Source organism: Eretmochelys imbricata, chromosome 3 (genome assembly GCF_965152235.1).
Source record: "Eretmochelys imbricata isolate rEreImb1 chromosome 3, rEreImb1.hap1, whole genome shotgun sequence".
In the NCBI taxonomy this organism is placed as follows: Eukaryota; Metazoa; Chordata; order Testudines; family Cheloniidae; genus Eretmochelys; species Eretmochelys imbricata.
This window is the reverse complement of record NC_135574.1, coordinates 60,245,317-60,258,503: the sequence shown is the minus strand read 5'-3', so window position 1 is coordinate 60,258,503 and position 13,187 is coordinate 60,245,317. Positions and strand designations below refer to the sequence as shown.

The 13,187-nt window shown below is 38.1% G+C and overlaps 1 protein-coding gene across 6 annotated transcripts in view; it reads right to left on the bottom strand.

The window, feature by feature from the left end:
- MYO6 (myosin VI) overlaps nucleotides 1–13,187 on the bottom strand; it is a 176,528-nt gene that overhangs the window by 76,265 nt on the left and 87,076 nt on the right. For all 6 annotated transcript variants that reach the window (XM_077812706.1, XM_077812710.1, XM_077812705.1 and 3 more), the window contains exons 13-14: nucleotides 6,310–6,467; nucleotides 4,256–4,347 (exon numbers count right to left, since the gene is read on the bottom strand). In XM_077812706.1, coding sequence (XP_077668832.1) covers nucleotides 4,256–4,347; nucleotides 6,310–6,467 — 250 coding nt within the window. The remainder of the gene's footprint in view (nucleotides 1–4,255; nucleotides 4,348–6,309; nucleotides 6,468–13,187) is intronic.

Below are 13,187 nucleotides of genomic sequence, written 5' to 3'. Positions count from 1 at the left end.
AGCAAGGAGAAGCATATCAGCAAACCCTGGAAGAGGAGACAGCTTCCCATTAGAGAAACATGGAACTGAAAAAAGGGACAGCCCAAAAAAAGGGAAGGAAAGACAGTGTAACCTGAGCTGGTAGGAAAAGCATAGACAGATCCCACAGGTCCCAAGTGTTTCCTCTCCACAAGGAACACCCAGCTGAGATAAATTATCCCCGGAGAACAAAGGATCAGATTGTTTTGAAGAATACTTCTGTACTTTTGAAAGACTGTGCAAATTACATAAAATTTCAGAAGCCCAGAAAGTGCCCACAGTGATTGCAAAGCTCTCGGGTGAAGCATTAAATGTGTTTAATGAAGTGGAAACTGAACAGGATTTGAAGTATGATGAATTTTAAAAGGCTATGTTGCAAAGATTTCAAATTACCCCTAACGTGTACAGGGTGAGATTTAGAAACCTCTGAAAAGGTGATGAGTCACAGAGAATCTGTATGTAAAATCTGTGATTTGATGAGCAAACGGGGAAGAGGCTGATTATGACAAGTTATCTGACCCCTGTGCATATGGGCATTTACTGAGCTTTTGCTCTGAGATCAGAGAAACCATTTGAGATAACACTTTAGGTTCTGTACAGGAAGCAGCTGTACAGGATCTGGCTGTTTCCTATGAACAGTGGGTGCAAGCCACAAAAAGAAGGGCAAAAAGCCTGGTGTAAAGGGGAAACTCCATTTTATCCTAGGAAAATGTAGGGTGGTTGGGAGCCTAGAAACTCCCCAGAGCCGACCCCCATCATAGTAATCACATTTACAGACCCTAGAGGATGGTCTAAGAAGGTGTTACATATGAAACTCCACTGAACACCTGAGGAACAGTTGTCCTAAATAAAGGGAATCTAAGCCCATATACCATCCAGCCCACTAGTGGATCAGGTTGGCATCTTTAGCAAAACTGAAGGTGGGGGTCATGTGATAAGAGAAGGGAGTGGACAAGTAGAAAAAGACAGTTGTGAATGACCTCAAAGCTTAGGAGTATGAATATATTTGCTTTGATTCTAAAGCTAATGTCCGCTCCTGATATAAGAAATAAGCCTTCCTATATCCACTGTACTAGCTCTGCAAATGCAAACGTGGAGAAGGAAATACTAGGATCTCTTTCATAGAATTAGAAGGATCATAACCCTTAAAAGATGCAGGACACTCTGAGAATAAACTATCCATCAAGAAAGTAGCTGGTTCCCAGATACAATTAGTTCCATAGAATGCCTATTGGCTTACCTATGGATGTTTATATCTTTAATTCAAAATTTTCAGCCAGTATGTATGCAAATTAAACTTCAAAGGCAGTGGCTCCAGACATCTAAAACTCCACACATAGGCTCTAGAATTTGAGGTACTCAGGAATTCCCACAAGTCCAGAGTAAACCTTTCAGGAAACTACAAAATTCACCTTGTTGAAGTCATCAATAAGAATAAATAGAATAAATTAAGTTTAGAATTTCTATGCCAAGCTGCTCTAAAAATATGAAATAGAAAAAAGAGTTAAGGTACTTTTCAGGGGATATGAACTCATGTTTTCAAACTTCTGATCTTGCAAATATCTTGTCCTATAACTCCTCAAACTTGTGGCAAAACACTATTCCTATATGTCACCAGTCCACAAGGACATTCAGACAGATTGATTTACTTCTGACAAAATTAGAGGGTGGCATTCAGATAGGGCTTGTAAGAGAAACAATTAAACTTTAGATACATTTTGGAGAAATCATCCTCTCTCCACAATGTTATATTTCATTTAAATGTAGTAACAAACTCTAAAGCCATCTCACATTATAAGTCACTAAATGAAACCCAATCTAAAGAGTTCAAACTATTAAAATTATTTGATTATATACTCAAATGCCACTTTCATCTGCACAAAGCTTGCAAGCTCTGAGTATGCATCAATTACTGTTTTTCAATGTATTGTAATTTTAACTAAATATTCTTCCAAGTACTCCCATGAATAGGCAGAGAACAGCTTTTTTTATTTCCTAATTATTGGCCTGTCTTAGCAAATTTATGTCTGCAATAGCCTGCTAGGCATATTGCTAAATATACAATCTTTCCTTTGGCCACGATAGGCTTTAACCCAGCAAATGTGACAGGTGAAGCAGCTCAAATAGTATCCAAACTTTTAAGAAAAGCACTGTAAACAATAGTTTCACATTTAAAAAGTTAAAAGAATCTGCTTGGCTTTGGTATATCTTCAAGGTAATTGCAGTACAATAACTATTTGCTCAGAAAAATGCTACTCAGTATAATCTCGCCTTTTACCTAGTTTTCTAGTATGCTTTATAAAGTAATGAAAATTAGTTATTTGTAACTGTTCTCTGAAAGTACCATCTCACAAAGTCTTATCTCACCTTCAAAAGTAAAGCTTGTATGTCCTTCTAACTTCAATCTCCTAGAAAAAAAGGGCTACCACCAGATCGAACCCAAAAGAGTTTTAGTTACTGTTAGCTTCAAAAAAAATTTTTTAAAGTGCTTACTGCTATAAATAATTTAGTGAGTCTTATAAAGGAAGTAAATTAAATTTAAATACAGCTAGTAAGACTGATGAGAATATTAGCTCCAAGTCCTGCTATCTCCATACAATCTCAGACTATCAGGACAACATCTATCCAACAAAGAATCCAAGAACTCCAAAAGCTCAGGATTTTTGTAGGTGATTAAATGCCATCACAGAGACCACAAGACTTTTTAAAAGTTTTTGGCCTTGGAATTTGAAGTATTTTCTTAATGTTCCTGCCATGCAGAGGAAAAAGGGTACTCTGACAAGAAAAATCCTCTCTCTCACAAGTCTGATGAAAACCTGATTTTCCAACAGTTTAGTCACTGATTCAGTTTTTCTGAAAACAGCTCTATCTGGGAGTTCATCCAGAAGTTCTTAAACCATGATTACAAAGTCACTTTTCTGATTGCATGGTGGAGTTTGATATTCTCTTTCAGTGACTTATGTAGCAAATGTTTTCAGGTCACAAGTCAACACAGTCCTAAAATTAAAGTTAATTAGTTCCTGGGGATGAAACTGTGCCATAGCAGCCAGCTTCTTTCTTGCCCTGAGCTTCTAAAAACCCTGGCTCACTTCACCCAGTGTTCAGAGGAGCCTCTTCAATCTGCCCAATCCATTACTCTTGTTCTTTAGGAATACAATAAACCTCTTTGACCTCTCATGCTCTTATCCCTTTCCTACCTAGCTCTTCAAAATTACAGGCAGACACAAGATAAGGAGCTGTTTCTGAGTCTTGCTCTTCTCAGGTTGCCCCAGCCAAAGTACCAATGGCCCTTTTCAGAGTTTAACCAGTAGCTTATCCAATCATACTGGTTTTCAACAAAGTCTTTTCAAGATGCAGCAGAAGTCCAACCTGAACACAAAAGTGTTATTTTAGTTTTTATTCACTACTTTTAAGTCCTAGATCAGTTTCAAACATACTGATTTCATGAGCACTACTTGCTGAGAATGGGTCACATTTGATAGTACAATTTGAGGAGAGAGTATTTCTTAATTAAGCAGGGCAGTTGGAGTAGTGCCAAAAAACCTGTGCAGTCATGGGACACATGCAGTTAAATAAGGGCCTCTGAACTCTCTCTCCTTTTGCACGGGGAAGACAAGGAAAGCCACAAAAATGGTGCAGTTTAGATTTCACCTTGTAATCCTCTTTCAGATCCCTCTGTAGAAATCTTCTCTGCCACAAAGCCTACACTAAACAATGGTTAGGCATTTCATGTGCTGTGACCGGTTTATCAAACTGACTGATATGTCATTGTTTCCTTGTGCTTCCCACCCCCAACCCACATCTGTGGCCTATAATCTCATACTCAGATTGTAAACTCTTCAGATTCAGGACTGTCTCCATTGTACGTTTATTCTGCCTCTGGCATCTAGATGCTAAAACGCTACAATTAATAATAATAATTGCTTAGTACAGGAAGATGTGAGGTGCATTGCTCTTAATGCATGTTCCCGAAGATGAACAAAGCACCAACCAACTCAGACTGGGAAAGATTCTGACATATTCAACAAAAGAAAAATGCTTCAACCAAGAGCAAACTACACTTCTCACATATACACCTGACTCGACACTATAACAGACACACAAGGCTCTTTAATTGTAATTAAAAAGGAAATTAACAAAATTTACGGAAAGCGTTGCTATTTCACATACCCTTATCTTACTTTTCTTTTCCGAAAAGTCAGTGGGTTACTCAGACATGAAGTGGGATATAAATTACCTCTTTCAGAATCCTTTCATTGAAGAATTGCTGCAGCTTTTCATTACAGTAGTTTATACAAAACTGTTCAAAACTGTTGTGTTCAAAATATTCTGAAAAACAAAATGTTAAACTGCTTTGAATTATGATAAGTTAGTATTCTGAGAATTTAGTTATATAATGTTTGGGCGGGGGGGAGTTTAATAGAGTTAACATTTTCACATCAAATCTTTTGTTCGGATCCATAAAAAGATCCATTGAATGAAGTGGTTTTACTGAGTCTCATAGTACCTGTAATAAGTTGGGTATAAACCAGAAATAAAAAGGATGTGAAAGTTCATGTTTCTGGAACCAACAACTTGCAGACAGTTATATTTGATCTCACACTCTCCAATACAAGTTATTACTATTATACACAGCAAAAATGCAGCGGAAAAAGGACATTATCTCCACACTACCACCCTGAAGCTACTTCACAGCACAGCCCTTACAAGAGCCATACCACCTGTGACTCCCCTGGCCATCACTGTGGTGGCTGATGTCCACACTACTCTCCTTCTGTTGGTGGCGTGCATCCTCAACAAGAGTGTGTCCACCAACTGAAGAGGGGAAGTGTGGGGGGCTGAGAGCCAGGGCTCATGGCTCCCCGTGGAGAGATCAGCTGCCCCCTAGGCTCCCAGCTGGGAAGGGGGGAGGAGCAGCCGCACAGACTTCTCACCTCGCTGGGCGGGGAGCCTCTAGGTAGCAGCTCGTCTGGGAATGGAGAGCTGGGGGAGGGGGGGCAGCCAAACTCTAGCTACCTGGCTTTCTTGTCAATTTCACAGCTCCAGCATGGAGCTGTGAAATTGACAAGAAAACTGGTCAGCCAATGTAAGTAAGGCAGTGTCTACACAGACACTGCATCGCCCTAAATACACCAACATAAGCGCTAAGCCTCTTGTGGAGGTGGAGTTATTATGTGGGTGTAGTAGGGCACTTACATCAGTGGGACAAGGCAGTAGTGTGTACACTGACATAATTAGGTTGAAGTAAGCTGCTTTATGTTAACCTAACTCTGTACTATAGACCAGGCCTGAGTCTCTTTTTCATCTGCATATCAGTCAGTATACTCCACTCCCCCTAAGATTGTATGAGAAACTGTAAGCACATTCAATGCTGCTCGTGATCTCATTGGTTGTCCAGAACCAGACCCCACTCAAGGAAAAAGGAAGGCTTGGACAGCTCAGTATAGCTTTATACTAACATCTCTAAGGAGGAAGACTCCCCCCAGAATAGTGAGTAGTCAGTGCTGCTGTTAAAACCAGAGAGGGCTGGGAAGGATCAGATTTTTATCAGTAAATGTTAATTAAATTGATGAAAAAATACTGCTGTAGATAACAATCAAAATTTACACATAGGAAAAAGTAAGAAAAATGCTACTTAAGAACATGATTTAAAGACATTTACTTTGTATATTTTGAAACGTGATGTTGCCAATTTGTTTTAATAGTTATAAAACTTACTTTTTGACTCTCAACATCTACTGTCATTAAATAATTATTGTATGACCTCTCCCCCGCTAACTTCCCACATCTGTAAACCTTTAAATCAATTAAAATTGAAAATAATGCTTAAAAACAAACATCTATATTATCCACCAAAACTGTAAAAATCAAATTCTGCCAGGCCTAGTCTGGGAATTTTCTTGGACTCAAACTGCACAGGCTGGACAGAGCTACACACAGGAAAAAGTAGAGTCTGTGTAGACACCCCAGTGTTCTGAAGTCCAGTTTCAAACAAACAGACCTGTCCAGCTTCACATTCATGATTTAGAGATTCTGTTAACATCTTGAGAAACTCCCGTATACCTTCATATCTTAGAATAATCTGAATAGTGTCCACTCTCATTAATATACCATTATACCTACCTACAGTGTGTACACATACACGAATGATAAAGGACAAGAGAATCCAAGAACTTTCTACCACAAAATCATGTATGAATCACTGCATCTCTGATAGCAGTAGAATAGGTAAACTCTGGGAAACATGAAACTGGTAAAAAAAAAAAAAAAAAAGAAAAAAAGAGCACTTACCAAAACCAGCTATATCTAGAACGCCAATGAAGAAAGAAGAGGTTTCAAATGGAAAACACTGGTTTACTCTGTTTACCACATGATCAAAAAGGTGACTATATACAGTTTTAGCCAACGCATCACGTGCATTATTTGCTTGTTCTACTTTCAAGGGTACCCTAGAAAACAAAGCAAAAAACAGAGACATCATTAAGTTTCAGAATCTTTTCACTGTTAAGCACTTGAGACTGCAAGGATGAAGGAAGAAGTCTTTTGCTTAAGGCACTGGACTAGAACCCTGAAAACCTGGGTTCTAGTCCCAATTCAGATACAGCCTTCATATGTGATTTTGGGTAATTCAATCACTCTGAGCCTAACTACACTAGCTGTAAAACATAGTTACATCTTCCCAACCTCATAGGAGCGTTGTGAAGATAAACTCAGACACCATAGCGATAAGTGCCATAGAAAAGCCAATAAAATAAATAAATACTCTTCAATGTAACAAAATATTCATCAGGTAACAAAATATTCATCAGGTGCCACCATGATGGTATCATGATTTGAATTTTGCTTTGTGTTTATTTATTTATTAATTACAGTTTACTATGCTTTTACAAAGACTAGGATATCAGTTTATCAGTAATGGGGGGGAGGTGCAAAACTGGACACAAATCGAAATATAAATGACATTTTGTTTATATGCTAAAAAAGGAATGGGTGTTTGCTTTTTTTTAATCGTCTGGAAAAGGAGAACATGTCCTTTGGCTTTTCTTCTTCTAACGATCAGCCTTTACACTCCAGTGTGCTTTTCCCAGCTTTGCATTTTTTTCTTGGTTTTACTGTTTAAAAGTTGTTCATGACTTCAAATGTTAAGAAATACGTGATCAAAAAAGGTTCCAAGCACATTGGGTAAATCTAAAGCCAGTTAGGTAAATCTATGTTTACATGTATTTTAAAATGTCTATTTACCATATTTTGGCTTTATGAAGCAGCTATCTAATCTCCTGAGAATGTAAGTCTTTTCAAAGCCCTTTGAAAGATTTACATATGAAAACTTATATAAGAATGAAGTATTATATCATCTGGACATCACAAAAATATAGAGAGACCTAGAGAAATCCATCATATAGTCAGATATTCATATGTGCAATAAGTTATACATTTATTGCTAGAAACCAGTGTACAACTAGATGTGTGGGAAGAGACATCTCAAACAAGGAAACTTTTAGCTTCAACAGAAGTCAAAATATGGAGAAATATTTTTTAATATATTTTAATATGGTTAAAAAAGAAAAAAGAAAAAAAAACACCACACACGCGCAGGCTCCAATCCTGCTGCCACTGAATCAAACTGCAAAACTCCCACTACCTCCAGTGGTGCAGGATCAGGCCCTTACAAGACCAAAATTTTGCATGGAAATGTTAAGCCCCCACCAAACATGCTGTAAACCTCTTTTAAGAGAAAATTAGAATACAATATTGACAGAGCTTTGCTGATAATGGAATCTAATTTTTCTTAGCAGAACAACTACATGTCTGTGTTAAAAAAAGATCAGGGATGAAGTGGGATGGACTGAATGGCTAAGGGCATTGGCAGTGGTGCTGGAACTAAGGGTGCTGGGGTTGCTGCCGCATCCCTTGGCTTGAAGTAGTAATAACAACCACCAAATGCATGGTTTCCATGGTCTCCATCATCCGCACCCCTACTGCAAAAATTGTTCCAGCACCCCGGGGCTTTGGTATTCGAATATGGAGCTTTTCAAACAGACAAGAATCCACTTATCCCCTGCCCCTGCAGCCATCATAACTAAAACATCTGCTGCTGACATCCACGTAAGAGATCATGGTTTTCATAATTATGAAGCATTAACCACTACAGGGCTCTCTTTCAATTAGGGTTGAGAAGAACTGGCAGGTCAGAGTGAGAAAGCATACACAGTGCAGCTGTCCATATTAAACTAGCTCTGTATACCCATAGCAGAGTTAGTCTCCTTTTACAAGCACTACATTCTCTTGGGAAAAAATATGTTTTCAAAGACAGTACTTCTAACATCGGAGATCACTTTCTATCATAAATGATAAATTAGGAAAGCAAAGACTCCATTCGTTATGGACAACTGGAGCTACATTACATTAGATAGTAATTAGCTTAACACACAATCTCTTCTTCCACTAAGTATCTCCTGATTTATCTTACGGTAACAAGTACTGACAGGAATCTTATCTTATAAATAGAGGCAAGGTACCTTTACATTCCCTTTTGATATATTTAAGAGATCAGTCTGGTAATCTTCACAACAATTCATGTCAACTGCAGTTCTCTTATATAATCCAGTATACCATATTTATTTAAGGATGTAATTGTTTTAGCTATAAAGTATGTAAACGGCTATAAAAAAACTGAGATGTTACATCATTAACACATGTAGCTAAGAAACTGCTAGGGTATTTATTCTATTAAATATATTAGAACTACTCAAGATTGAACTGGTGCAGCAATGTTAATTCCAGGACTGCACAAAACAACTATTGTGAGCACTTACTTCAAACAAAAGAAACCCATGGAAAGAGAGAAATCTGGTTCTACAAATGCATTTTCACAACTTAAAATGCACAAAAGAATTACAATATAGTGTCCTGACACTGCACTGAGATGATGGAATGTGGTTGGATAGTTATTAGGTACTGAGACAGAGTAATAATGCAATATCATCATACTACTTACTATCTTTCTTCCCTCCCAAACCCTCTTTCTCACATCCTGCTGAGCAGAAAGCGTAAGAGTTGGTTGCAAGGAAGGAAAGGAATTTTCCTTTTTCTTTCCACTTTATCCTTCCCTCCTCATTTTCCATACTTCTAGGAGAAAAGGAAATAATTCCCTCTCCCACATTTTCTGGCTTCTGGGATGCCAAAAGGAAGCATTTCCTACAATATGGGTTACTTGATCGATGCTCCCTATATCATGCTGTATAGGGACACTTTTTTGTGATCCAAAAATCAGATCTAGATTGAGGAAGTAGTGCCAACTGCTTGAAGTTTGTGAACTCTAGGTTGTAAAAGACTGCTTTAAAAATATGACATGTGCCCCACAAAAAGTAAGCATAAAACACAGAATACATGCCGTCTCATGGATTAACATTGAGAAAAATTAAATCCTAATAACTGTTAGAGTGAATAAGAAGAGAAATGATAAAATTACTACCCTTCCACATGTATTTCCAAATGCATTTAAAGACAAGTATCATGAAAAGCATTTTGCACATATGGTACTACTCCAAGACTAAGCATAAGAAGCTAGAATGATAAAGTGTAAAATGTTTTCAAATGGTATCATCTTCTCCAAGAATATGACCTTGCACAGTTCTTGTCTCAAAGGATGCATGGAGGGAGAAAAGCTGAGTAACCAAAGATACCAAGGTGCATTAATTTTGAGAGGAATATCAAATTTTGTATCTGAACACATTATATCTATCTGTAGATTTTCTGGATATGCATTGCAAGACATCAGCCATTGCTCTTTCAGGGAAGCTAACAAGGACAGATAAATTTAGTATCACTGACAAGTTCCCTTGGCATGTCCACTTCAGAATAGTATTTAATAAATCCATGAAGAGAGCATTTAACATCACGCTTCTTAATGACTCTATTGTGCACAGCAGAACATAATGTTTGTTATGCTCTGAGCAGAGCTATTTCAGCTGAGCTATTTCTTCATTGTAACCTACTCATTCTCACATTCTTCAATTTTCACACATAAAAGAGAAAGGGAGAAATCACAAACATTTTTAGGATTTGTGTTTCTTTAAATCTAGAAGAAAGCATTTTTTTTAATTATTGTAAGTATTAAACACAGGTTTAACCAATTATTTTTTAAACTATTTCACTGGTAAAACCTAGATATTTCATGAAAATCTAGTCACACTAATCTGCTTTCATTATAGATTCAATAAGGCACAAAGGAAAGAAGAGTTTGTTAGTGTGTGGTTTTCTTAGCTGAATAAGTTTAGAATAAGGCTGGAGCAGGGGGCTTAATTCAATGATTTCAGGTCTGCAGAGCTCTTCCTACTAATCCACAGAGTGGAATATTATGAAAACTAAGCAGTAAGAGATCTACTGGTATAACAGTATAGCCACTTAGGTTTGCGATCCTTTGAAATAGTACCTGTTAACATTGGGTCAGGGTTACCAATGAAAACTGCTAGTCAGAAAGAACATAGTAGACTCCTACCCCAAGAGGAGTATGCAGGTCTGGCATTTTAAAAAAAAATATTGGTCATTTTAGTTGTAAATTGAGCAAATTTGATCTGGCAAACCATTATTACAGTCATTTTTCAGAGAAGAAGAACCAAAGAGACATTGAAACAGCTTCCATATATGGAGAAGCTAAAAAGATTAGGATTGTTCATCTCAGAAAAGAGACAACTAGGTGAGGATATGACCGAGGTCTATAAAATCATGAATGGCGTTGAAAACTTAAATAGAAAATAAATTTGTTAGTCTCTAAGGTGCCACAAGTACTCCTTTTCTTTTTGCAGCTGCTACTCTGAAACCTAAATAGAAAAGTGTTATTTACCCTAACTATACTTCAGGGGGGGGTCACAACTGATGAAAGGAAGCAGGTTTAACACTTGCTTTGGGGGGGAGGGATAGCTCAAGGGTTTGAGCATTGGCCTGCTAAACCCAGGGTTGTGAGTTCAATCCTTGAGGTGGCCATTTAGGGATCTGGGGCAAAAATTGGGGATTGGTCCTGCTTTGAGCAGGGGGTTGGACTAGATGACCTCCTGAGGTCCCTTCCAACCCTGATATTCTATGAACACAAACAAGAGGAAGTATTTTTTCACACTGAGTACAATTAACTGGCGCAGCTCATTGCCATGGGATGTTGTGATGGGCAAAAGTATAGCAGGGTTCAAAAAAAAGAACTAGGTAAGTTCATGGAGGATCATCAATGGCTATTAGAGGGTCAGGAATTCATCCCCATGCTCGGGGCGACCCTTAATGTCTGACTGCCAAAAGCTGATCATTCCATAATTGCCCTATTCTATACACTCCCCCTGAAGCTCTGGTACTGGCCACTGCTGGAGACAGGATACTGGAATAGATGGGCCTTTGGTGTGTACCAGTATGGCAGCTCTTATGTTCTTAAACATTTGAGGAAAGCTGGTCCTGTCTGCTCCAGAGGATTTAGAACACTCCTTCACAGATTCCCCCCCTTCCTATTTCCAACCCCATTTTAATTTTTACCGGCAGCGGCCATCTTGAAGTTCTCACTATTGAATCCCCTTCTCATGCACAATGACAAGCAGGATGAAGTGTTCACATCACTGCCTAAAGATTCTGATTGTTTATTCCAGGTGTGGCCAAACTTACTGACCCTCCGAGCCGCATACAACGATCTTCAGAAGTTTGAGAGCCAGGATGCATCTGCTGGGGCTCGGGGCTTCAGCCCGTGGGAGGCACCTAACAGGGTTTGGAGCTTCAGCCCTGCTCCTCTTGAAGCCCCAAGATGACCCCCTGCCCCGCTGTGCAGAAGCCCCTACCCCACCACCCTGCTGCAAGGCACAGAGGTCCCGAGCTCCCCCAGTCTGGTGCGGGAAGTGGGGAGAGGTTCCGCAAGCCACACTTTAACGGTAGCAGAGCTGCATGTGGTTCACGAGCCACAGTTTGGCCACCCCTGGTTTATTTTCACTAGAAATGAGAGGAAAGGCTACAAGTGAACTGCCATTTAGTATAATGCAGTAGTGGAAGAAAAAGATGGAGGCTAGAGCTTATACATATTGTGGGGTGCAGAATCAATCTTAACAGAGACCTAAAATACTGTATCAGCATTAGTATGGTTCAAGCCTGGAGACCATTCTAAATGGCCTTCAGTCGGGAAGCAGGCCTCAATGTTACCTACTTTAAAAAAAATCTCTACAGCAGTTCATACAGCAGACTTGCCTATATTCATGTTGTGGTAAGCAACTCCATCCCTAAAGTTCAGAGTATGACCAGAGAAATGCCAGTGTTCCAAAGTGCTTTAAGATCAATTTTTCACCTATAAGTGTGATATAATATAAATGTACATTAACTAACTTGCTGAGTGCTCAACTTAAACTCAAGACCATAGTGTGATACACCAAAGTCAAACCAAATTATTGCTCAAAAACATTTGCTATTTTGTATAGATGTACAACACTTATTCTATTTTTGCTATGACAATATTTAGTGCTATAAAATACAAAAAGATATCATAGTAATGAGTAACATTTTAAATCTCAAGTTATATAAATATTTAACAAAAATCTATAATAACACTTTTAAAAGGAACTACTGATTTTTTAATGTGTTATTACTATTTACGCAAGTAAATTCAATAACCCTTTTAATGGCTAAAGCACATTTCTTTCCATTTTAGTTTGTCCTCTTGTTCTATTTTTCTAACATTCCTAATGAAACAAAAGCTAACTGTGCAGTTTTCTTTTAAGTCTTTGTTGATGCATATAAACAGCAGCTATATGCACAGTTCTGCAAACACCGTTTGCTGCAGTAGTTAACTGCTTAAACAGCAGAAGCTCAAACAAGTTACTGCTATACATTTACATTTAATCCTAACTTCATTGATACAGAAGTTTAAACAAAATTCAAAACTTAGTCAATTTTTATTTTTTAAAAATAATGACTTAATCATAATACTGTAGTACAATCACATTATCCTTCACAATGAAAGCAAATATACGAACACAGAAAGGCAACAGGTACATTTTAGATCATTTAGTAAAATCAAACTACTGTAACCACCACCACAAACAACCAGCACAACCACCATTACTTACAAGCTAATATTTTTCACTTCCATCTCCGTTCGCATCTTGAAAGGTGCTACACACTTTTAATTACTACTCTAAGTTTTCCCT